At 44.2% G+C, this 25,147-nt stretch overlaps 2 protein-coding genes across 12 annotated transcripts in view; both read right to left on the bottom strand.

Moving 5' to 3' along the window:
- Positions 1-5,300, bottom strand: part of HTRA1 (HtrA serine peptidase 1) — a 35,909-nt gene extending 30,609 nt beyond the window's left edge. The window contains exon 1 of the mRNA XM_061458561.1: positions 4,804-5,300. Within this exon, the coding sequence (XP_061314545.1) occupies positions 4,804-5,281 (478 nt within the window). The 5' untranslated portion in view covers positions 5,282-5,300. The remainder of the gene's footprint in view (positions 1-4,803) is intronic.
- A 9,125-nt stretch (positions 5,301-14,425) lies between these two features.
- PLEKHA1 (pleckstrin homology domain containing A1) overlaps positions 14,426-25,147 on the bottom strand; it is a 39,572-nt gene continuing 28,850 nt past the window's right edge. For 2 of the 11 annotated variants that reach the window (XM_061458565.1, XM_061458566.1), the window contains exons 8-13: positions 24,846-24,914; positions 22,440-22,504; positions 21,533-21,596; positions 20,251-20,340; positions 19,063-19,137; positions 14,426-16,949 (exon numbers count right to left, since the gene is read on the bottom strand). In XM_061458565.1, coding sequence (XP_061314549.1) covers positions 16,620-16,949; positions 19,063-19,137; positions 20,251-20,340; positions 21,533-21,596; positions 22,440-22,504; positions 24,846-24,914 — 693 coding nt within the window. In that variant the 3' untranslated portion in view covers positions 14,426-16,619. Of the gene's footprint in view, positions 16,950-19,032; positions 19,138-20,222; positions 20,341-21,532; positions 21,597-22,439; positions 22,505-24,845; positions 24,915-25,147 lie in introns of all 11 variants that reach the window. The other 9 variants (XM_061458569.1, XM_061458576.1, XM_061458570.1 and 6 more) reach the window with 8 other exon arrangements.

Here is a 25,147-nt window from a genome sequence, read left to right on the forward strand (position 1 = left end):
AAAGTCCAAAGGGAACGACTTTCAGACCACCCAAACACAACAACCGAGGGAGGTGAAGGCAGCTAAAGAACACTTGAAACACTCATTTGTGCATAGGTTCCTCACCACCCGGTCCTCCCAGGTTGTTTCCAATAGACTCCACATGTGCCAAGCCACCTGCAGTGCTCTCCCACCGTATCTCCACCGCGCTAACCATCATAGGCCCGTTGTTATCATTTGGGAAGCAGCTGAGAGCCGGGTTCGTAACAACAATATCAGCTTTCCTCCTGAGAAATACCTGGCTTCGTTCCCGGCCTTCCCAGGTTTCTCAGCTGAGTTTCTCTTCCTGCCCTGATTATTCATTCCTGCAAGGCTTAGCGCTGCCAGCCCGTTAGCCCTGCCTGCGTGCCAGCCAAGGAATTCAGGCAGGTCCATCCACTGCTCTTTCCCATCCTCTGCTGCGTGGATCGCATTCTTATGCTGGTTTTAAAGGGCTCCATTAATGACAAATGATTTATTGACTGTGGAGGTCCTTCTCCTCCATCAAATAATGACACACAGTCACTTGGATGCAGTTTGCGTGCATTTTAAAATAGAAAGGCAGCCGCTTTGCAAGAAACTGAGTTTGAACCATGGCATTTTTCTCCTCCCCCCTACCTCTGGGACTATAAAATGATAATGTAATGTGAAGGGAAATAGTGAGGTTTGTGCCTGTCAGCGATACACACCTTCTATAGCTGAGTTACCCCTAAACTCACCTCCATCTTCCCCCAAAGCAAGCAGTAATGAAGTGCTTAATCTAAAGCAGAGAGGACATCACGGTGCGAGCACGTGTGCAGCAGGGAGGCATGAAGCGCCTGTGGCAGATGCTAATGCACTGAGGGCTGCTGAGGTTACTGGGAGACCACATCAGACATAGGAAACGCGATAAAAATATGAAACCATAAAAATCTGGCTCAAAAGAGAGGGGCAGAAGAAAGTTAGGAACGGAGAGTAACCACGAGGAACTTCCTCCTCCTTCGTCTGGTCAAAGGACAGATCCAGGTCAGTTTGTGTTTTACAGTGTGAAGAGCACAGCGTGCAGAGAAGGGGAAACTGTCCTAAAACACCTGCCAGCGTTTGCTGGGAGAAGCGAGGAGGGGAAGGAGCCCTGGTTTAAGCTGTGTGTTGAACATCCCAAGCCTTCATCCCTTGGTCAGCAGGAGGGAATTAAGAGCAACAAAACCGTATTTGCAGAAGAAAAAGAAAACATCCTCCCTCAGTCTCAGCACACTCAATATTGAGGTCTCGTTGCACTGACCTCACTCCTGCGTGTGTGATGGGCTTTACACAGGTGTGGTTTATGCTCAGAGGACATTCACCTCCTTTCCATGCACCAACACACACCGTGCTGCAGATCCGAATGCCTCCTGCCAACATCTCTCATGTCCTTCATGGAAAGTGAAGGGGATTTGTGAAAGCTGCAGCACCAATCAAAGTGCTGCCACCCTGCCCATCACTTGCCCCATCTGACTTCAGCAGAGGTGAACACGCTTCAGCCCTCCTCCCATTCCATACTAATTTAATTAAAGCACGTCCTGGTTTAACTGAAGCTTTCCCCTCTCTCCTTGCTGGCACAGGAGCTTAGAATTATAGAATAGTTTGGGTTGGAAAGGACCTTAAGATCATCCAGTTCCAACCCCCCTGCAGGGCAGGGACACCTCACACTAAACCATGTCACCCAAGGCTTCATCCAGCCTGGCCTTGAACACTACCAGGGATGGAGCATTCCCATGCATAGATGGAGCTTCTGCATATGGAGCCTGGTTTGCCCTTTCTGTGCTCTGTCTGGCTCTCAGAGCGAGCTGCAGGCTGATCCCGCACCCCAGAGCACATCCCCACAGTGTAGGAGACCAGCTCAGCACCTCGGTGCCACCCGACTGCACCCATCCTCTCAGCAGTGCTTAGGGCTGAGGCTTGTGAAATTTGTCTTGGCTTATTTTAAGACCCATGATTGCCAATCCTTAGTATGAGGGTGCTGAGGCGCTGGCACAGGGTGCCCAGAGAAGCTGTGGCTGCCCCATCCCTGGCAGTGTTCAAGGCCAGGTTGGACACAGGGGCTTGGAGCAAGCTGCTCTAGTGGAAGGTGTCCCTGCCCGTGGCAGGGGTTGGAGCTGGATGAGCTTTGAGGGCCCTTCCAACCCAAACCAGTGATTCTATGATTTTTGCATAGGAATACATCCCCCTTACGCACACAGACCCAGAGCAGCCTTCTCCTGCCTCTCCTGCATCCTCTCATAAACTTGACCAGCATTTGAAAAGATGCACTGAGAAATGCCAACGTACCAAATCAGCACCAGCAGTGGACTTCAGTAGATGAAAACCGAGAAAGACAAAAAGTTTTACTTTATTTTCTGCAGTCTACAGAATATTGAACGTGACCAACTTCTAAAGCGATGTGAAACTTAACAACAACAAAAGTGCTTTCCAAACACTTTCTCTACATTCCCTCATCTCCTGGGCCACTGCAGCGTGCTCGCCAAGTTATTTATATAGATATGTTCCTATGGAAGCACAGAAATACTTTACCAAAGATAACTCCATCCCTAGGTAGCAAAACCACTCCTGAAAATGAGCTCAGAATGAAACTGAAACTTAACAACTCTAAGGAGCCACGTACAAGGCGATGGCTTTTCAAACAGTGGTTCAGTCCACCCCCAGGGAATGGCACTTTACAGCCTCCTCTCCATTTCTTTTTGCTTTAAGTTCTTTATATATGAAAAAAGCTTCACTTGCAGGAACATTTGCTGTGGTCTAGGAATAAACCTGTGCTGCTGGTCAGCTTCTCCAGCACCTTCCTTTTGCACCTAGTGATACAGAAAATGAGCATCACTCCAGCCAGAGGTGCAATGGGACAGAACCGTTGTCTGGATGTACACATGGTGTGTATCTGCTGCAGTGGATTTTTCATAGAACCCCGGACTGGTTTGTGTTGGAAGGGGCCTTAAAGCTCACCCAGTTCCAACCCCTGCCACAGGCAGGGACACCTTCCACTAGAGCAGCTTGCTCCAAGCCCCTGTGTCCAACCTGGCCTTGAACACTGCCAGGGATGGGGCAGCCACAGCTTCTCTGGGCACCCTGTGCCAGCGCCTCAGCACCCTCACAGGGAAGAGCTTCTGCCTAAGAGCTCATCTCAGTCTCCCCTCTGGCAGGTTAAAGCCATTCCCCTTGGCCTGTCCCTACAGGCCCTTGTCCCAAGCCCCTCTCCAGGTTTCCTGCAGCCCCTTCAGGCACTGGAGCTGCTCTAAGGTCTCCCCTTCAGGAGCCTTCTCTTCTCCAGGCTGTTTTCCTATACCAGGTCTATGTGCAGCCTGCACGTTGTCCATACAACTCACCAGAGGCCCATGTTACCTCCAGCTCCAACACAGCCTGAATTCTGCAAGCGTTCAGCAGAACAGACCAAGAAAACAACACTGGTTTCATGAATTGAGAATAAAACTCACAAGGCATTATATTATACTGGAGATCAGGAAACTGTAGCGTGAAAGCTGGAATTGTCTCCAGTGTCAGTAAATGCCAGCGCTGTTCTATGGAGCACAACGCAGCTTTGAAACCGAGGGGGAAACCAGTGGTACAAGAACTCGATTGTATCAATACCAGAGCTCTAAGTTTAATCTGTAGTGGAGGATCAGCAAGCCGAATGTATAGTCACTATACATCAGAACATTCTGCTGGGGAGATAATGGATAAATCTGGGAAATTACTTCTTTTTTAAGAAAGAAATGCAGAAATGCTACAACCTACCCCAAAGAATCAACCCTCACTGGAACTGCATTGACTTACCAGAAGTCAGTCAATAAATAAAGGTGGAATTCATGCTAATTTTCACATATTACCCCCTGAACTGAGTGGCTTGGAAGCAGTGTGCAGCCACAGCTTATGCGGTTTAAGCCAGCCTTTGTTATGGATTGCATCTTGTAAAGATCATCCCCTGTTTATCCTACAGGAAGGGTTTGCCTTCACGTGTTACATCCTGCACTCCTCATCTCTACAAGCCTGAACACTTCACTGGGAGACTCCATCAACTGCATCTGCACAGCCAGTTTCGTAACCCAACAGCGTGTCCTGATGCAGTTTACAAACAACCCGCATCCATCCCGCGGCTCCAAGTACTCAAGTGACATCCGATTCGACTAAAATAACAACTAAATGATAGGAATGCTGTAGGATAAATCCTACCAGGTGTGCTGTTACTTCTCGATCCTCCAAAGACAAAACTAAAAGCTCACCCCAGGGTCAGCATAGCACGCTGCTCAGCTACAAGCATCCCCCCTCTTTAGCTACCTTATCAGTAATAATAACCAAGAGCATCTGCTAAAACGAGCAAGGAGATCCTGCTCTGCCGACATCTGATCATTGATCCGCTTTTCAGAGCCGTGGCATCCCCGGCTTTACTTCTCTGCGCCCGGGGGGGGCCGCAATCAGGGATTTCTCCCACATTTCTTGTAGTCCCGCACCGGCTTCTGCGGGTTTGCAACCAGCTTCCCTCGCGTTCCAGCCCGGCAGCATCCCTTCTGCAGGCGGAGGGCGGAGATGTTTAGTTTTAGAGCTGGATATAGGGCTGTTTTCCTTTTCCCCTGACACTTGGCAGACGAAGCCCAGCGCTGCATTCCCGCTCTACTTTCTCCCTGAACCGAAGCACCAGGCTGAAGCCAGCCCCTTCCTTGGCCCCTCTCCTCCCTGGTCCAGCCAGGAGCCCCAGTTCGGGCAGAGGGAACAGAGAACGACGGGGCCGCAGCCCCACCGCGGTGTCCCGTCCCCTTCAAGTCCCCGCTCTGCCCTTACCCTGCCCGCATGCTCCGCGCTGGATAGCGATGATGGGCGGCTGCCGAAGGCTCTCTGCGCGGCGGCTGGCGGCCCGCAGCTGGCACTGGCTGGCGTAGGTAACAGCATCGCTACCGCAGACGGGCTCGGTGCTGGAGCACAGGCAGCGCCCGACCGCCGCCCGCTTGCGCACGGTGGCCGAGGCGGGGACACCGGCGCCGGGCGGCACCACGCACTGGAGCCCCTCACCGCAGGGCGGGCCGCCGCCACCGCCGCCGCAGGGCTCGCCCTCCTCCGCCCCGCAGACGCGGCAGCAGCCGCAGCCGTCCAGCACCGCTCCGCCGGGGCAGGAGGCGGGCAGCGGCGGGCAGCGCGACCGATCGCAGCGCTCCGGGCAGGCGGCCGGCGGCGCGGCGGCGGCGGGGGGCAGCGGCCCCGCCAGCAGCAGGAGCAGCGGCAGCAGCACCGGCGGCAGCAGGCTCCAGCCCCGCAGCGGCATCGCGGCGGGACGGCGGCGAGGGGCGGTGAGCGGGGCGCCGCGGGACGGCGGCTTTAAGCGGCGGCGAGAGGGGCGGTGCGGCCGGTGGGGCGGAGCGGCGGCGGCGGTGGGTACGGCCCCCCCCCTCCAGGCCTTAACACCCCCTTACCCCCCGTTACCGGCTCCAGCCCGGGCTATAAACCCGCCGTCTCCTCCCGCCGCCTTGTCTTTTAGGGGCAAAGGGACCCTGCCCGTTGCTGTTTAGCACCAAAACGGCTGTTAAACTTGGTTGTTTAGCGCCACAAACCCGATGGTAACATACCCTTGCCAACGCGAGGGGATAAAGGGGGCTGTTGAACGCTCTTCCCCACTTCAGGAGTTACGGGAAAGGCAATCTACGCACTGATAACGTTTCCATTGGCGATAAGAAGCGGACGGGGAGATGATGCTGTCAGCCCGTCCGCTGCCTGCAAATGCCCTGCCGGGAATACAAAGTGATGCCGAGAAATTCCCCTTGGGAACACGCCTCAGGGACCCGAAGACACTGGGAGGCGTCTCCCGGCCCCCTCCACTGCACCCGAGATGCTCGGAGCCGCAGGGTGAGGCGGGTACCAGCAATTAGCAGAAGGTTAATCAACCGAAAGGAGAAGAGAAAACAGCCTTCAGCCACGGCCCGGGGTAGCCGAGCCGATTTATCTGCGCAACTGCCAGAGCCGGACAGAGGCCTCTGTGCCCATCCAGCACATACAGGGTGGTTTGAAAAGCGGTTTAATTACACGCAAATACTTTCCAAGGGAAAAAAAAAACCAACATCATTTCCAAAGCTAACAGGGGAAAATGCAACAAGAACTAATAGTGGAAATCTAGCACAGCCAGTGTTTTAATTACAAGCCGATTTAACTCGTGAACCAACCAGCAATGTGTGATTATTTAAGTGAATCTTTACCAGGCACCTGATAACCAGGGGCTTGATGAACTTAGATACCATTAGGTGAGATGAAAGGCTATTAACTGTTAGGTTGCCCCATCCCTGGCAGTGCTCAAGGCCGGGTTGAACAGGACTTGGAGCAAGCTGCTCTAGTGGAAGGTGTCCCTGCCCATAGCAGGGGTTGGGACTTGGAGGAGCTTTAAGCTCCCTTCCAACACAAACCGGGCTGGGATTCTATGAGCTGCCACTAAGAAATGGAGGATGCTGACAACCACAGTAACACAGGCGAATACAAAGTCTTTTCTGCTACAAAAAGTGGAATAACCTTTAATAAGGAGCCACGTGAGCAGGCGGAAGCAGCTCCCCATGTGTCAGAATTTAAACCTAATTCTTCCAGGGAATATTATAAAATCAAACTGGGACCACAAAATCATTAATGTGCAAAACTGACTTAACTGCTTGGTTTGGACCTGAAGGTGGGGAAACCACGTAGATACCAATATTCCCAATGAAAGCTCCACAATGAATCCCTCACATCTGCTGTTTTCCGATAACTTCAGTGCTGCACAAGAAGGAGATGTCAGGAGAATTGCTTGATTTCAGAAGTGACCAAAGTAGTAATCAGGAACAATTTCAATAAACATGCCTTAGTGTTAAAATCATGAATGTTAAAAACTCAGAAAAAGGTTTAAAATGTTTTCAAGTTTAAATATTTTTAATGTGGATAGATATATGTAAAAACATAGCATCATAGAATAGTTCAGGTTGGAAAGGACTTTAGGATCAAGTTCCAACCCCCCTGCCATGGGCAGGGACACCTCACACTAAACCATCTCACCCAAGGCTCTGTCCAAGCTGGCCTTGAACACTGCCAGGGATGGAGCGTTCACAACCTCCCTGGGCAACCCATTCCAGTGCCTCACCACCCTCACAGTAAAGAATTTCCTCCTTAGATCCAATCTAAACTTCCCCTGTTTAAGTCTTAACCCATTACCCCTTATCCCATCACAGCAGTCCCTATATAATATGATAACATGTCCCTATATAACATAGATCTATAACAGTATATATCTAAACTTACATCTATAATATGGATAAATACCAGTATACGTATCAACTTATATATTTTATATTAGGTATCCATATTATATATATGTTTATATATTGTACATATTTAGATATATATTCTATACTGATATGTATCCATATTATATACATGTTTCTATAAACAGTATATAAATCTATATATAGATAAAAATAGATATAATATGGATTCATAACCGTATAGAATATATATCTAAACATATATATATAAAATAACAATAGATAACTGTATATATAAACATCTATATAGTATGGATTTGGAACTGTATATATCTTAATATATATATATAAAATATGGATGCATAACAATATATCTAAACATACATATATAATATGGATGGATATTATGGTAAAGCAGTTCCAAATTACTGTTTATGCATTACTTATTTGCTGTTATTAATAAGCTTCAGGGTTCATTTGGGCTCTTTTGGTTTTTCCCCTCCTTTACTTTTAAATAAAGACAAGTCTTTAAGGAAAGATGAGCAGTTTTCAGTAAAAATAAATAATCACAGGTTTGTAGAAGATCTTATAAAGTCCTATTTGGAAGCAGGAGCAAAATATCCAGAGACTGATGAATTGTTGTGGGGTTTGGTCCTACCCCCCCCAGAAAGGCTCTCGGCTTTTCTACCGTGTTACCTTTGGCAGGGAGCTTGCTGTTTGAGGTGCCTGGAGCCTTATCCTCACAGGTAGGAACAAATTCCATGTGGTGGGAAAGCTCCTTGTTCCATCATCCTCTCTCCATGGATGGCTGTGTCTTTTTTAGCTTGGCATCCTTTGGTATGGGTCACTCCTGGGAGCAAAGGCAAGGCATGAATGAAGCTCAAACCACGTTAACAAAAGCCCTGTTGAGGGAAACCACTTGGAGCAGCTGTAACTCAGTAAGTCAATGCCCTGGTTCAAAACCTGAGTCAGGTGAATGCCTCCTTGCCTAGAGAAAGGGAAGCATAAGGTGTTAACTTGCACTGAACTCAGCTGTTCGGCTTATAAAGTCTACCCATCTTATGCTAAATATTGAACTACTTCAAGGACTACTTCAAATGTGGAGTGCTCTCACAGAAAGTTTGAAACACCCGTTGTATTTATGTGTCTTTTCCATGATGGAGGATTCTTTTTCCTATATAAATCACCCTGCTTCAAGCTCCTTTACAGGTTACTAAAGACCTATAATGCACGAGCCAATATTTCTTCTTAAATAGCACAGAAAAGGGATGTACATTTGTTGATAGTTAAACACTGCAAAGGGAATAAAAGACATCCCAAAGTGTTCTCTGTGCAGAAATGCCTTACACCTGAAAGGCGCTATTAACACACAAGATATTATATCTCTCCCATCGCAATGTTTTCTCACAGAAGAGCTATCCAAGCCCATGGGCATTTATCGTTAGTCAGAGAGGCCAAAAATGTGCTCTGAAAAATACTTGCACTTGAGAGACTTGCTCATGAAATACTTCACCTCCTACTTTTCAAACAGAACTGGATGATGGGAGGCTCCATCTAAGGTTCACCGATACTCCTAAAGGTAGGAGCATTTGGATGGTGCTGCCAAGGCTCTGGAATTTGCCCTAATGTCCAGACTGGTTTGTGTTGGAGGGACCTTAAAGCTCATCCAGTTCCAACCCCTGCCACGGGCAGGGACACCTTCTACTAGAGCAGCTTGCTCCCAGCCCCTGTGTCCAACCTGGCCTTGAACACTGCCAGGGATGGGGCAGCCACAGCTTCTCTGGGCACCCTGTGCCAGCGCCTCAGCACCCTCACAGGGAAGAGCTTCTGCCTAAGAGCTCATCTCAGTCTCCCCTCTGGCAGGTTCAAGCCATTCCCCTTGGCCTGTCCCTACAGGCCCTTGTCCCAAGCCCCTCTCCAGGTTTCCTGCAGCCCCTTCAGGCACTGGAGCTGCTCTCAGGTCTCCCCTTCAGGAGCCTTCTCTTCTCCAGGCTGCCCCAGCCCAGCTCTCTCAGCCTGGCTCCAGAGCAGAGCTGCTCCAGCCCTCGCAGCATCTCCAAGGCCTCCTCTGGACAATCCTGAGCAGGTCCATCCCTCCTGCAGTATGATGGTGTGCTACAGAAGCAAGCTTTCCTGGGTGCCACATTACCTGAAACGTATCGCGTGCAGCCTTTGGGATCTGGGTTTAGGCCAGCAGCAGAATGCCTCTTGGTAGGAGCTGCTACCTCCAGTGGCTTCCTAGGCAAAAGAGGGGGTGAGAGAAGCCGGCAGCACTTGGCACAGGATCCTTGCATTGCTACTGTACATGTTGGACAAGGAAACGGCTTTGGAGGGATCATCTGGGCACACCTGGAAAGGGTGGGAAGGAAGAAGCAAGGAAATGATGATAAAAGATGACAGAAGTCAGGAGAGAAAGGGGTTAACATTATAGTCTGATACCAGAAGGATGTTGGCCAGAAAAGAGAGGATGGGAGAAGTTTGGGATGGCCAGAGGGCTGATGTTCTGAGCAAAGCAAGCAGCTTGGACTTTGCAGAAAGCTTGTCTAGGTTTATTACGCCTGTGTTATCATTTAGCTTCATTTGCTGATGGCTTTCTCCCAGTTTCTGGCCAGGATTTAACATCCTACCCCCACCCTCCAAAACCCAGGACTTCTCTACTTTGTAGACTTCTCTGTCTTGTTAAATACCAACCAAGCACAACCCATCAAACAACACAACCCCCAACCTTACTTCTTAAATCCCAGTGCCGGTTTCATTTCATTACCAAAGAAATGCTGTTACTTGGAAAGAGAATGGCAGCAAACCAGGGGATTTAAACAGCACACTCTTTTCCAGATGTGAATTCAGCCCCGGTGCTCGACAAGTGCAGCTGTTGGCACAGTGTACGGAATAGAGCAAAGATCAGAAGTGTCTTTTGTGGGTCCTCACAGGAAACCAAGCAACCTGGCCTGAGACACTGATGGTCTGAAACAGTTAAATATGGATTTGGATTTCCCTTGGTGTCCGAGGGCAGCCCTACAACCAGGAGCATTGCACTATGGGCAGGGACTGTAAAGCAAGCGTGGAGGCTTCATAATGAACCTAATGTTAATTTACAGGAAACAAGTGCACTGCGATGGGAACCTGCAGCTGACACCCGCCTATTGAGAACAGGCGTTTCTCTGGTGTCCTGCTCAGTTATCATTAGGAGAATGGGGACAACAGGAATGTCGTGCAGCAGAGTGGTTGAAATTCCTAAAAGCTGCGTTCACTCTGCAGATCTATATGGAAAATTACAGTGCTGACAGTCATTTTAAATGCAAATCCCTAATTACAGTGCCAAAGGTGGCACTTTGAGGAGCGATATTCCACACTGCTACCCCATTACACACAGCCGTAACAAACGAGTACCAGGTCCTGGCTCTTGGAGAGGCTGCAGCGAAGCCCCACAGCACTGATGGACACGATTCAGCTGTGGAGCAGGATTCACACTTCACTGCTCCTGCCAGCAGCCTTCATTGCTTCCATGGAAGCATCATCTCAGGAGCTCTTCAGCAGCTTACTGGCTTGGAGCATCAAATAGTTACAGAAGCTGTGCTCTAAAAGTATTAAGACATTAAATGAAACTGATGAAAGGTTAAAACTATAAATAGCACAGAGGGCTTCAAATGGGTTTTATTTCATTTAACTTTTAAACTTTAAACTCCTCTTTAATTTCTTCCCTTTTTCCCACCTCAAATTAATACGGAATCTTTATAAAACCAGTTCTGTTGCACACCTTCAGAGTGCACACTTTTGGTGTGCTCACTGATTTCTCCATCTGTTGTGATACAGATTTCCTATAGAGCCTAAAACAAATTGGTCTTTAGACAGCAATATTTTCTACTAACAGAGCCTTTTTTTGTGATAGGAGGTACACACTGCGTTGCTGTATGCACTTTTAACTTAGGTCTGTATAGGACTGCAGTGTCTTAACCTATATAAACAATTGCAAAACCTCAAAGTCAAAAAGTAAGATGATTAAAATGGCAGCTGAGTTAGTAAAGAATGACGTTTCAAACTGGTTATGTCCTGTCCTTCAGCTGGAGCTCTGATTGCTCTGGTTTAGCTCCAAGTTTCTATCATCTTCGCGTCGCATTACTTTGCCTACTGGAGATGCTTCCTTCCCAGTCTGGTAGTTGAAGAGGCTGTGCTCACCTGAGATAGTGTAAAGGTGCTTCTGCCCAGCTGCATCACTCCAGATAACCAGTTTCCCAGGTACATCCCGGAAACTTTAAACTGCAGTGATTGAAGGTCAACAAGCTCAGCTCAAGGCCTCGTAGTGCAGCAAGTTACTGCGTTACGCGTCTCTTCCGAGCCATAATGAATGTTTTGAGCCTGCACATTTGGTACAATCATCTACCAGATGGATACCTGCTTCTCATTCAGAAAAGGCTATTCGCATAAGAGTGAATTACTACCTAGCTGTTTGCACGAGGCTTCTCTTGTACTGGTTTACTGCAGGGAAACATGGGATGTCATCTAGAGGAACATAGATAGGCTCAAGAACTGGGACAACACACCCCCCCCCCCCCCCCAGTCAACAAGGCCACCTACAAGGTCCTGCATCTGGGTCAGGGCAATCCCAAGCACACAGACCGGGCAGAACCTGGATGGAGCAGCCTTGAGGAGAAGGACTTGTGGGTGCTGGGTGATGAGAAGCTCCCCATGACCCGGCTTCAGTGGGTGCTTGAGCCCAGAACCCCCCAGTGTGCTGGGCTGTACCTCTGGAGTGTGAGCAGCAGCTCAGGGAGGGGATCCTGCCCCTCTGCTGTGCTCTGGGGAGACCCCCCTGCAGCCCTGATCCAGCTCTGGGGCAGCAGCACAAGAGGGACCTGGAGCTGTTGGAGTGAGTGCAGAGGAGGCCATGGAGATGCTGCAAGGGCTGGAGCAGCTCTGCTCTGGAGCCAGGCTGAGAGAGCTGGGCTGGGGCAGCCTGGGGAAGAGAAGGCTCCTGAAGGGGAGACCTGAGAGCAGCTCCAGTGCCTAAAGGGGCTGCAGGAAACCTGGAGAGGGGCTTGGGACAAGGGATGTAGGGACAGGCCAAGGGGAATGGCTTTAACCTGCCAGAGGGGAGACTGAGATGAGCTCTTAGGCAGAAGCTCTTCCCTGTGAGGGTGCTGAGGCGCTGGCACAGGGTGCCCAGAGAAGCTGTGGCTGCCCCATCCCTGGCAGTGTTCAAGGCCAGGTTGGACACAGGGGCTTGGAGCAAGCTGCTCTAGTGGAAGGTGTCCCTGCCTGTGGCAGGGGTTGGAGCTGGATGAGCTTTAAGGTCCCTTCCAACCCAAACCATTCTATGTAGGGGCAGTTCTTAAATTTCTTCTGTTCCAACTATTTTTTAGCATCCTCTCATTGTCTGCAATTGTTTTCCAGTCAGTAGCATCACGAGAAACCCCTGACTTTCATTATTCACTGGACAAGTTAACAGATTATTCACTTTCTCACTGTAACATCACAGCTTCCTCAGGAATAAACTGGTGTGAAGAAAAACAGCAGGAGAAAGGGATGTTTTGATGTCTTCAATTTGCTGCCATTGCTATTCAAAGCTTGCAAGGAGCAAGAGTTTAGAAGAAAACCACCATGAAACCCACAACAAAACAACTTGGAGTGGTCCAATGACTTAACTGGAGTTTTAAGATGGATTTCTAAGACTCAAGAGATACACTTCAGAATTAAATGCCCGACTTGAGTAATGTTTAAAGCTAGAGCATGACCTCTAGGTGGTGCTGACATCCTGTTATTCCGTGAGGTTACGGTGTATTCCAGCATAATAAAACTATATTCTGGACCACTGCCTTTTGGCAGTTACCTTCAGGCATGTGGATTGTAGATTTAGCAGTCACAGTTTCTCTGAATTTCTTATTGCAACACAGTGGGTTTAAATCTATGACCAGAAAGAATAACTCAATTCCCTCTTCAGTAAAGGGGCAAGAAGCACACAGCGAACACAGACATGCGAGACGGCACGTAGTAAGACAGAGCATCCAAGTCGTTCCAGTGACCACAGCTCGGGTCTCAACAGGCTGTGAGAAGTAACAAAGGTTTTGATGAAAATAATGAGGACCAAAAAAGCTGAAAGCTAAGCAGCAGAGATGCATGTGGTAAGATAGTGAACTAGAACCGGTGTTTTCAGCCTGTTTAACTGCATTTGAGTTGCAGCCACCGATTGTTATTTTATTCTGGTTATTTAATACTGGGAACTATTAATTGTATTGCTGTACGTGGGTTAGTAGCTAACTTGGTGTACCAAGGACCTTACTGGAACATCGGCTCCACAACACTGCAGTCAAGCTGCTTTTGGAACTTGGTGATGTTAGGCTAAAGCTGAAAACACCCAATTTAAATGGAGATGGGCTACTGAAGGTACAATTAAATCCACGTTCCACACCAGCTCTGGCCTGTGCGACTGGTGAAAAAGGGAGCTTCAAGGCACTCAGGGCAGCAGCTCCTCTAGAAGATGCGTGTCAGGGAGCCAAATGTTGGGGGCAAGAGCATGCACACTGATACTAGTGCAGCTGCAGATGTGCACGTACCTGGAGTAATTCACGGTCAGATGATGTCGCAGTGGAGCTGGAATTTGTGCGTTCAGCCTGTATCTTACCTCAGTTCCTGTTCTTTGGCTGAAGCTTGTGTACTGTTGGGACAGATTGAGTGTGCTGCTTTACAACAGGGAAAAGGACTTGGGAAGTGCAGTCACTCAAGTATGATGGTATCACACTGTCTACCATACAGTGAGGTGCTTCCAGATGATATCCAGGTGGTGTTATTTCAGGAATACATTTTGGAGAGAGAACCTTTCTCATACAACACTATAAAGCCAGGAAAACACGTTACATTTTGTTCTCCTGGGGCATTCTGGTTTTTCCCCCCTTTCAGATGGTGCCTGATAGTTTCCCAATGGTTAACTTGACATTACCTTGCCTCATCTCTTCCCTTCCACTGATGCAAAAGAAACCCGATTGATTTCCCTTGCATAACATGTAAAACTTCCACAGAAGAGACCAAGAACAGTGTAAGAAAAACAGCACATTCTGTTCAATTTCTTTCTTAGGCTACACAACCTGGTCAGATTTGAGGAATTAAGACATTATAGCTGGATAAAGGATAATTTGAGCTTTTATATGCTCCAAAGAAATACATTGTTCTGATATTTAACAAGGAAACGGAGCCAGATATTAAGTTACCCAAACTGATTTATTGACAATTTCAATGTGACATATTTACAGCACTGTTTCTAAAATAATTTAACAATTTTCATAGATTTATAAAAGTACTGATAAATAGGAGACCCTGACAATTACCAACCACAAATATTTCCCTATGCTACTGAACTACAACAGTAGTTCTTTTTTCCTCTTCTTTTTTTTTTGCCCCCCTCTTTTTGTAAGTCCCATAATGGAGCTGCTTTACCTCCACCCAATGTGGAAAATTGCCAATACCAAAATATAACAGAATGAACATGCAGTGTGAAAGCTGTACCAGAGCGGGTGATTTCAGATGTTAGACTACAGTAAAAAATATTTCAATGCAAAGTGTCTTCCACACAGAATGTACTTGTGAAAAAATAAGCTTTTAAAGAGCTATTATCTGTATAGAAGTTAAAACCTACAATACTAGTACAGACATTTACAGGAACTTCCAATTCTGTGCTAGTTTTCACATATATCTAAAGAGTCAAACAAAACCAGTCATTTACAAAGACCACTGCCTTAAGACAGTGGTTAGTTAGCTTATGGATAAACAAGAAGATGAAGGTGCTGATAGAATTTAAGGTTTTGAAGTTAGATATATTTCATTCTTCTATGACACCAATTAGTCTATCCTTGGATCAACAAATTATCATGGCAAAGCCATCCATATCTCTCAAGCAGGAAGTCAGTTTGGAAGCTGGAGAGAAGATGGACTTGTATGATATGCATCTTAGGTTCCAGGAGACCAAAAAACCCAAAGTATCACCAAGCTGGACAATCTGAATCACACTAAGCAGCAGCATGAGATATTTGTGGGGTTGGGATTAAAGCAAACATTTCTTTGTCAAAAATGATGAACAGGACACACCCCATCTAATCCAATACTTGAAATGTAAAGGTTCTTCCCATTTGCATCACTGAAGCCCCGTAACACAGTGTACACAGAGAACAAATACTCTCCTTTTAAACAAACCATATATTGCACAGCTAGCAGGTGCAATACCAGAACACTGGTATCCCTCGTGGAAGTTTCCTGTTTTAAATAGCTGTTTCAGACTATGCTACTCAGACCAACTCCCAGCCAGTGTTCAAAACCATTAGGAATGGTTGGTGTACATAACTAATCCCAAAGTGTTTCAACAACGTGAGAAAAAACACAGGCACTTAAGATTCTTAGTGCACCGAAAGTTATAGGCCACGATTGCATGACTATGAACAGCTCGGTACCAACAATGACAAAACTAACCCAGGAGGTCTTCCACTGATCAATACAGAGACGAGAACTGCTCACAAAGCACTGGTAAGAAAACCATTCTCAAAACAGTTATCAAACGACACATTTAGACATTTAAGAGAAATTAATTGCTGCAAAGCCTAATGTAACACAATAGAAACCCTACTTAGTTCAAAAGACCTAAAAAGTGTCCGAATTCCAAAGTCCAATTTCTCTTCTCCCCACCTCCAGAACACTCACCGTGACATGCAGTCCATTGAAAACCCAATGTGCAAAAGGCTATAACCCACCTTCAGGAGTGCATCAAAAATAGGCTGACTATTCAAAATATTATTTTAGTGGACATTTCACAGCACCATAATGAGAATTCCACAATTCAGAATTCTGGGTCTGATAACAAATCCGTCGACACTGTTGATCCTAAAGAACAGAAGAAACTTTCTGTGCATTTCCTATCTGAAAGTCACGGAGAGAAACAATCCTCATCTATGCCTAAAGCCTCACTGCAGTTCAAAATGATATTAAATAATCACATTTGTTGGCAATGAGTTCTCCACAATGTAGCATTAGTTGTGAATTTGTTAAGTGTGCCAGATTAGGAATGAAGAGTTGCTGGTACCTTGCTTACTCGCACAAGTACATTTTGGTTTTGTCTTTTGCTTTAGTTTTCCTCCTAAACTGTGCAGTGTCCCCTCCCTAGTAAGTGATTTACTTTCAGGCTTTGAGAAAACACCTAAGGTCCATTTCTGACCCTCAGCTGAAAGGCAATATACTAACACCTTATATATACACATGTGTGCACACAAACACACACACATCCATATATATAAAAATCAGTGTTCCGGTTTTTTTGTTCTCATTTCCTATAATTTTCTTTGGTTCAAAGTCCGAGCAAGGAAATTAAGAGGACCAAACAAATGGATCATTCTCCAAACACTTCCATCATTACACATCACTAACTGGAAGGCTTGCATCATCCAGATCCACAAGGCCAGGATCCTGTTCCTGAGTGCCATTTTTACTTTGGGGTTCCGAGAAGCCCCGTTCAGTCACTTTGGAAGCTGATTCTCTTGGAGTGACAACCTGGATCTTGTAGCTCCCTGGCCTGGCCTTGGTAAAAGACTCGTGAAATCCTCGCTTCTCCAAGGCAGGGTATTTGGTGTGAGGGTTTGGGACCAGAGGGCTGCCGTGAGCGGCTGTGGAATGTGAGGAGGCTGGGGCTGGGATGGCAGAACGGAGAGCATGGTTGGGTTCGGAAGAAGACTCGGGATGCTCCTGGAAAAAGAAGAGCAGGTGTCAGATGAAGCCATCGAGAGCACATTGGAAAGATGCAGTTTCAGAGTTTGCTCTCAGAGAAAACAATAAAACCAAGACAGAAAATACACAAAGCGAAGCATCAGCCACAGCAGCGGGAGGCAGGTGCTTTTCTCAAGGCGGTGTGTTATTAAATGTGAGCTTACAGCAGTATGTGACACAATGTCAGGTTCTTCATTTGAAGACATTACATTTCTTAAATCAACTTCAGCAGCTCTTTAGACTGTATAACAGAGTCCAGCAAATTGAGGCTTCTCATTTTACTATGTTAAGTAACCTTGTGAAGATACACATTTGAAAGCGACACCTTTCCAAGAGAAAAATGTATTCAAACATACCCGTATACATCAGGTGCTCCCATGCTAAATCCTGAAGTGATGCACATTTTACTGATCCCTCCTTACGGGGTTCCAGTCTCCCCAGGGACCAAACAAAAATAGTAACTACTTTGTGCTATCAAGACTGTGTAACAATTTCCAAAGTTAATGGAGCAAGAAACTGATTTTGAAGCTATTCCTTCTGATTGCCAAGTTATTTTCTTGTGTTTAATAGTATTAACTGCCATTCTGTTGGCCTTTACATAACTGTTAGATTGATACTGTGGAAAAAATCATCCACCATTTACTTACTGATAGAAACAAATTCCCAGACTACCTAGGAAACATTTAGATGCCTACAGCATAGGCACAGAGTGCCATTTTACATATCTTAGGATACCCTGCCTGATCTACAGCTCCAGAACAAAACATTCCTTAGGTTCTGCATCACATCTATCAGCTCTGTCAGGATGTCCCAGATACTTAGGGATATCTAAAGCAGCGCTGGATGCAGTTTTAAGTGATGTGAATAAGTGCTATGTGTGATGATGCAGTGAATACCTCACTCTGCATGCCACAGGGGCTGCAGCTGCTGCCACTTCTGCCATCACAAGCCTTAGGGTTGCAGCCCCATGTGTGGATGGAAGTTACTTTTCAAGCACATATATTAGCAAAAAAAAACCCATCATAGATGTATATCCAAGATGCAAATAACACATCCTAAATGAAATACTTATTCTTTCACAGCAGTTTCCCAAGTTTTAGAATGCTATGACATAAGGTCATCAATTTAATCATATTTCATTAAAAGAAATACAGTAGTCCTTGGCAGAATTCAGTAACTAATAGTTCAGTACTGGGTTCACTATAGTGAACAACAGTTCACCACTGGGTGAAGGAGCTGTGCAACTTGTTTTGGACTTCAGTTTTGTGCTGAGTTTCATTGAAGTCTTTCACATGATTTACACTGCCTTATTTCACACCTGACTTGATACTCCAATTCAGGAAAAACATCATTCAGTGATTTACCTACTATTCTTATTTTCAATAACTTGAGTTCAACAAATAGCATAAAAGTAAGGCATGTGAGGACAAGATGTCTATAAATTGAGCTGATTTGGATACTCAGATTTTACTACCCACACTGACTGTAATTTCACAGTTAAGAGACTATGCTGCTGGATTACTCCTAAAACGGACTGCTTTGAACAGTGTACCAATTAACACATTGCAATGCTTCTACGCTGGAATGCATCATTTCATGCAGAGACTTAGAAGCCATGCAAATCAGGCTACAATATTATCCTTCCAATTGCTAGAGTTACAACGTGCATGTTTTTCTGTGCACGCATCTGCATTAGTTTGTGGGTAGCTTAAATCTCATTTTGCTTTTGCGCAGTTTCATAAAACAAATGGAAAGTAAAATGGAAATATGAACTCTCATGCAAATTAGATTTAATACTTTCCTGTTACAATGACATCACATAACTTATGTTTAAATAGACAGCATGGTTTGAAGTATCATGACATGGTTTTGCCAGTTTTAATTCCCAATTATTTTAAAAGCAAGAAAAAACAGTGAGAACCTGTAAGTGAATGATATAATTTATTAGTTAGCTTTAAGTAATGGGAATGACAACAGGTAGCCATACTTTTAGTTTTTTTATAGTGCAAATTAGTCTCTAGCCCTCTGTTAAGAAGGCAAGTTTACATGAGAGCCCACATACGTGCTGCATTCACCAGTTCTTGATGTATACCTCTGTATACAAGGATTCGACAGCCTTCTGGCCTGCCGCATCTGGAACACAGTGCAAAGCTAAGATTAGAGTAACCTATACTTGGGGAAAGAAGAGAAGAGAGGGAAAAAGAAAGAAGTGATGCAGACAGTAATAGCTAGATTGCTCAGTTAGCCCCACAAAAAAAATAAGCATACACAAAGAACAGTTATCTGCATATCTTCATTCCCCCAAAAAGAAACAGAACTTAATGATGGGGAGTTGTATTTCAAAGCGTGAAGCAGCTCCTGGCTGCAAAAACTAATTGAGAGCTTAGAGTTAAATGAAACACTGAATCAATGCAAATGTGTAATCAAAAGCCAGATTTACATTCTCAGATTTCAGATGATGGGGGTAATGATATATTCAGTTTACTACAAAACATCCCATAGCCAGAAAGTGAAAACCACAGCTTGCAACATCTGAACTGTAAAGTACTCGATGTGTTAAATCTACATATACTTGGAGACACTGTGAGACCACAGAAACCTTTGCTGCTTATCACAAGCTCATGCACTTTGTACTGAACATCTCATGCAGTTTAAATGCATGAAGTGCTGGCATCCACATGGCTTCACAAATATTAAGCTTTGTCACGGTGTCTCAGTTCAGTAAAGCTCGGTGGTGTTCACGCTACGTTTCAAACCGTAGAAGAAACTAATTCATGCGAGCAGAGATCTCTTAGAGGAGTCACTTTAAATTTGACTCTGTATCTGCATATACAATAGACTATCAACACCAGAAAACAACAATTTAGTAGCGAGAGTTGTTAAAAACAAATTAGGATTTTGCAAGTTGATTGCAAAAGTCAATAATCAGCAGACACACCTCGCAGGAATTAGAACGTTTCAGTTTTACTTCCAAACTAGTAGTAGTGACAAAGATCCTACTGAACTCAGGAGACTTCTTCTAGGTTAGCAGTTGCATTATCTACACGTTCAAGACAATACAATGCACATAGTTATATATATAGGTAAGACTTAGATAAGTGCCCAATTAAAAAACACAACATATTCTATGCCAGTCTGTATGAAAGTTCATGCAAAGATGCCACGTTACTACAGGACAGGACAGAGAACAGGTGAGAGGGAACAAAAAACCAATTAGAACTTCATGTGCACAAGGGAACATCAGTTAATCACATTTTCTCTGAGGTTCAGAGTAACATACGGAAGCCGCTGATCTTCCAGGTCCCCGCTGTGCTACAATGGCCCCAGAAATTGCTTTTATCCAACTGTGCATGTCTTCTGGACTGTCCGCCTGGATCAAACAACATGCATTGTATTTAATGTGATCAGCTTGCAAATGTCCCAGTGTCCTGACCCTCTGCATTAAAATGACAGCCCTACCCCTACTTCAGTAGTCCGTGATTTAAGAAATGGAAGTCCCTGTGGCTTTAACCATGATTTCTTAAAATCTTACCCTGAATTTACTATATGCATATAGTTATATACAATATTAAGCAAGAAGTATTTTTATACTATTTGCGTACTCGACTCAAATCTTTACTTCCAGCAAACAAAAAAGTTAAAGCACCCACACAAATTGTTACAGATCTGACTCCTCTTAAGCAGTTTTTGGCCAACAACAAAACCTGTACTCCTCAGTCACTGCTGCACTTTACTTCTGTGAGGTATTTACTGAAGAGCTGCAGTCAAATAAAACCCAGTCTCTTTTGGGGGTCAGCTGTACATTTACTCAGAATAACAACCCAACATAGATGAACACTGAATACCAAGGGTGCACGTATCTGGGATAAAGGCAGATCAAAAGCTAAAGCTATCTCCTAATTAGGTTTCTGCTTCATTAAACTAGCACATCCACCCAGCATTAAACATCTGCAACATGTCAGTTATATTCAGCTCGTAACTCAGCACCAGGCACCACTGCCTGTATTAGGCTATACAGACCTTTCTGATCCTACAAGGGAAACTCCAACACTATTTCCAGTACTATGAGCATCACATTCCCACATAGCTAGGAAAAGCAAATCTTTGTGATTTTTAGATGACATGGAAAGGATGCAATGGATAAAGTACACATGGATCCATATTACTAAATAGGGATGGATCTCTAAAGGTCACTGTGCTTTAATAGGTATTTTAAAGTGGAAACTAATTTGAATCTAAGAAATCTATTACTAGACCTAAAAATTCAGTACTTCAAAATAAAAGATTTACTACACTGAGTTGATCCTACAGAGTCTGAAGATACAAATGCCAATAAAATCACATTAGGATTTATTGTTCAGTATTTTCATACACTAACAACACAACACTTGCTGTTATGTGGAAGATTTCTTATATGCATCTTTCTGAAATGTAATAGAAATCGCATTCCTTCTGAAAATCACAGCATACCCAAGCACACTTTTAAAAGCAAAACAGCAGCATCTCTCTGCTTTGACTATGGTAGTCTTTGTTTTGCCCAAAGTATAAAACCCAGACATTACCTGTACATAAAAGGTTCGAGAAGTTGTTACAATTTCAAAGAGATTGTCTCTCATCATTATATCACTGCAAACAAAGCACAAAAATAGTTCAACAGCAAGTTCAACTTTCCCACTTTATTTCACAGAGACTCTAGGATGTGCAGAGAGCGCTTGTTGTCTGAAGATCTTTGCATTTCCTTATCCCTCTACTGTTATTTCTTTGGTAAATACTAAGTAGAAAAAAGCAAACCAGCATCCCTTACTCACTTTATTCCTAAGACTCTTTAATTTATAGTGGCATGTGTGACACTATATCCATTTTCTCTTGGAACATTCTAAAACCATATCATGTTATGTTGAAAAATATTTATTGTTCAAATTTCTGGAAGTTCCACATATATTTTATGTTTTCACAAAGTATCAGTCCTAAACAGTAGTCTGGTAAAAAAACAAACAAACAAACCCCTATCCATCATAACTACTACAAAGGCAATTAATTCCTTTGTATATTACCATTTGGTGGGAGGGAAACAGCAGGAGAAAGAGTGTTCTCATCTAAATTTAGATGAGTTAATGGCCTCTAAAGGTTTAGAGATGACATAAGCAGAATAGAGACTCCTAAAATTGCTGCCCCAAATCAGACAGCACCTATGCATCTCCAACTCCTGACTGTATGAAATTCCTTTGTTTCACCCCTGTCCAATGCATCTACACTCAATTGAATGTTACAATTTGAAACACACATTAATAGAGAACCATCAAAACCAGTCTGATGCACAAAACTGCCTGCTGTCCTAGAAATAAAGTATCACACATGCATACAACAGCTGAAGGAATCAAAGTTCTCTGTTGGTTCCAACTAGCAGTCTGGCCATGACAAAGCAGCATACTACATCCCAAATAATGGCATCAGTGCTTCTCTCCTCACCTTTGTTTGCATTCCTGAACTTTATGGACCTCCTTAAGTGGTATAACCCTGAGAGGTTCCTTTTCCTGAAAATAAGGCAAAGATATTTTAGTAGATATCTAACAACTACAAGACAGTCAGAAAACCAGAGGTCAGGACAGCTGACAGCAGCAGAGTTAGATAAATGAGACTTACAAGGCAGTATTTTATGCAAGAGGTGGTGTCGACCTAAATTGAAGTTGCTTTTGTTAAGTATTAAACTAACAATGGCACTTGCAATGAAGAGGAAGCCAAATTAAGAAGTAAAAAAAACCCAAATCATTCGTTCACCTTACTGTAAGGGAGACAATCACCCCTAAGCAGATCATAAAACTGAATCTGGCCTCAAGCAGCTCATTTCAGTACAACAGTCATTAAATATATTTGCTATGAAATGCTACAATACAAGATACTTTGTTAATTGTACATACATGGCTTTAAATAAGATTAACTGTATAGTATACTCAACATAATTAGAAATAACACACAGAAATCAGTGATACCAAACCCTGTAACAGAGCAAGAATTCTTAAAGCATATGAAAATTCAGTTACTGCAGCAAAAATAAGTGCTACAATTCTGTCAAAGAGGGAAAGAAGTGAGAACACGCTAGCAGAAATACTTTCACTTTTGCCATGACAACATGATGTCACACATACTATTATATTTTCCTGTGGTTGTCGCAGTCAAACACAAACAAACCCAACTTATTTTACCTCCTACTGGGTTTTCTTTAAGCAATGTTACAATGAACAACTTCAGTTGGCGTCAGCTTACGGACAAAACAAAAGCTGTCAGCTCTGAATGACTTTCCCTACAAAATCTATTACATATGTTTAAGAGACGACTTTCTTTACAGTATCTATTACATATGTTTAAGAGACTTATGTTGTTAATAGCAAACAGTGAATGTCACCTAAAAATAACCATCCTCAAATACCAGTTTTCATTAGATCACTTGTCTACAGCAGATCAAATGTACAGAGCTTAAAACTCAGTATTTTCAGTTATTTTGCCCCTCTTTCCCTCTCTCCTCTCCCTGCTCCTTCCTAGGTTCACTCATCCATTACAACAGAGTCTTTAAAATAATAAATCAATTGTGAACTGCAGGATCATCCCTGGAATACAGACACCTGATGCAGGGAGCACCTATTTTTCCTGTCTTAATAGAATCATTAGACAGGTTGGGTTCTTCCCTGTGAAGGTGGTGAGGCACTGGCACAGGGTGCCCAGAGAAGCTGTGGCTGCCCCATCCCTGGCAGTGTTCAAGGCCAGCTTGGACACAGAGGCTTGGAGCAAGCTGCTCTAGTGGAAGGTGTCCCTGCCCATGGCAGGGGGTTGGAACCGGATGAGCTTTAAGGTCCCTTTCAAGCCTAATCAATCTGTGATTCTATGAAACACTAAGTGTGTGTATTGCTACCATCTTTCTCGTATATTCTCACACAGTACAATTCTTCACTGAAGGTTCTGTTTGCTTGTGAGCAATCTGTGCTCAGATAATATATTTTTGTAAATAAAAATAGAAGGTTTATTATAGGCAATGAGTCAGTTATGCTGACACAAAGATAATGATGCAAGACCAAACAAACTTCTGCTACTGTTTACTCTCTTGTCAAATTAAAGCAAAAGTTCTCTTCAGAAACAGCCTAAAATTTGGGTTCTTGACATTCTGCATCTTGAAGTTGGCCTCTAAACTCAAACTTCCATAATTCACAATACTCTACAACTCAGGAATTCATTCCTTAGCTGCAGATTTTCCCATGTTTAGTAAGTGTGGGATTCCATTTCAGGGAAAACAGACTGCTTCCAGGATCAGCCACTTAATGTTTAAATGAGCCTGAAGGCACTTAAGATTTGATCAAAACTGGTCAAAAGGTTGAAGAGTGATGAGTGGGGAAGAAAGATCATGAAACCAAAGCAAACTCTCTAAGTGTTGCTGCTGAACAGCAGAGTTTTTTGCCTGTCTTAGCTGCCATGGTGACATGAGTGAAGGGAAAAGATCCCATCATTTGTACGATAAACCACCCCATCATTCTAACTTGAAATTCATAACTGCAAGATGATAGTTTTGTCTCTCTGCATAATGATCAGCTATTTCAGGAACACAGCGAGTACAAAGTGACATAAAATACTAATACAAAAATCAGGGTGATTGTAGAATACAGCAGATTCCCGTTCATTAGTGCCCTTCAAAAAGATTCCCCAAACAGAAGACTGAAGTCCAAGTTAACAGCCACCCTATTAATTATTTTCCTCTTCCCAATCACAGAAACTTATTCGAGTCCAGAGCTGCAGGAGCAGCACAGCACATTTTTCAAATACAAATGTATTTCTTTTGCTATTCTTGCTTGATATTCACTGGAAAATAACACCCATTGAAAAACTTACCAGTTCAGACTTAAAATACCCTATTGTGTTTTCGTCTAACTGAAAGTATCTTCTCTTCCAGTTCTTCATCTGTTAAAGGAAAGAATAAACATGTATGTATTTTATGACAGGTAAATATAGTTGTATTTTATATATTATGCATCAATTTATATTTCAACTTCTAGTTTGTATTTCTAATATATGGTAGTGCATAATTCCCATCGATTTAAGTATTAATCTACAATGTTTATTTTTAATATATCACAGACTGGTTTGTGTTGGAAGGGACCTGAAAGCTCATCCAGTTCCAATCCCTTGCCACA

The sequence above is a fragment of the Pezoporus flaviventris genome, unplaced genomic scaffold (assembly GCF_033815535.1).
Source record: "Pezoporus flaviventris isolate CSIRO_AGI_PZ_B2104156 unplaced genomic scaffold, CSIRO_AGI_Pfla_v1 ptg000029l, whole genome shotgun sequence".
In the NCBI taxonomy this organism is placed as follows: Eukaryota; Metazoa; Chordata; class Aves; order Psittaciformes; family Psittacidae; genus Pezoporus; species Pezoporus flaviventris.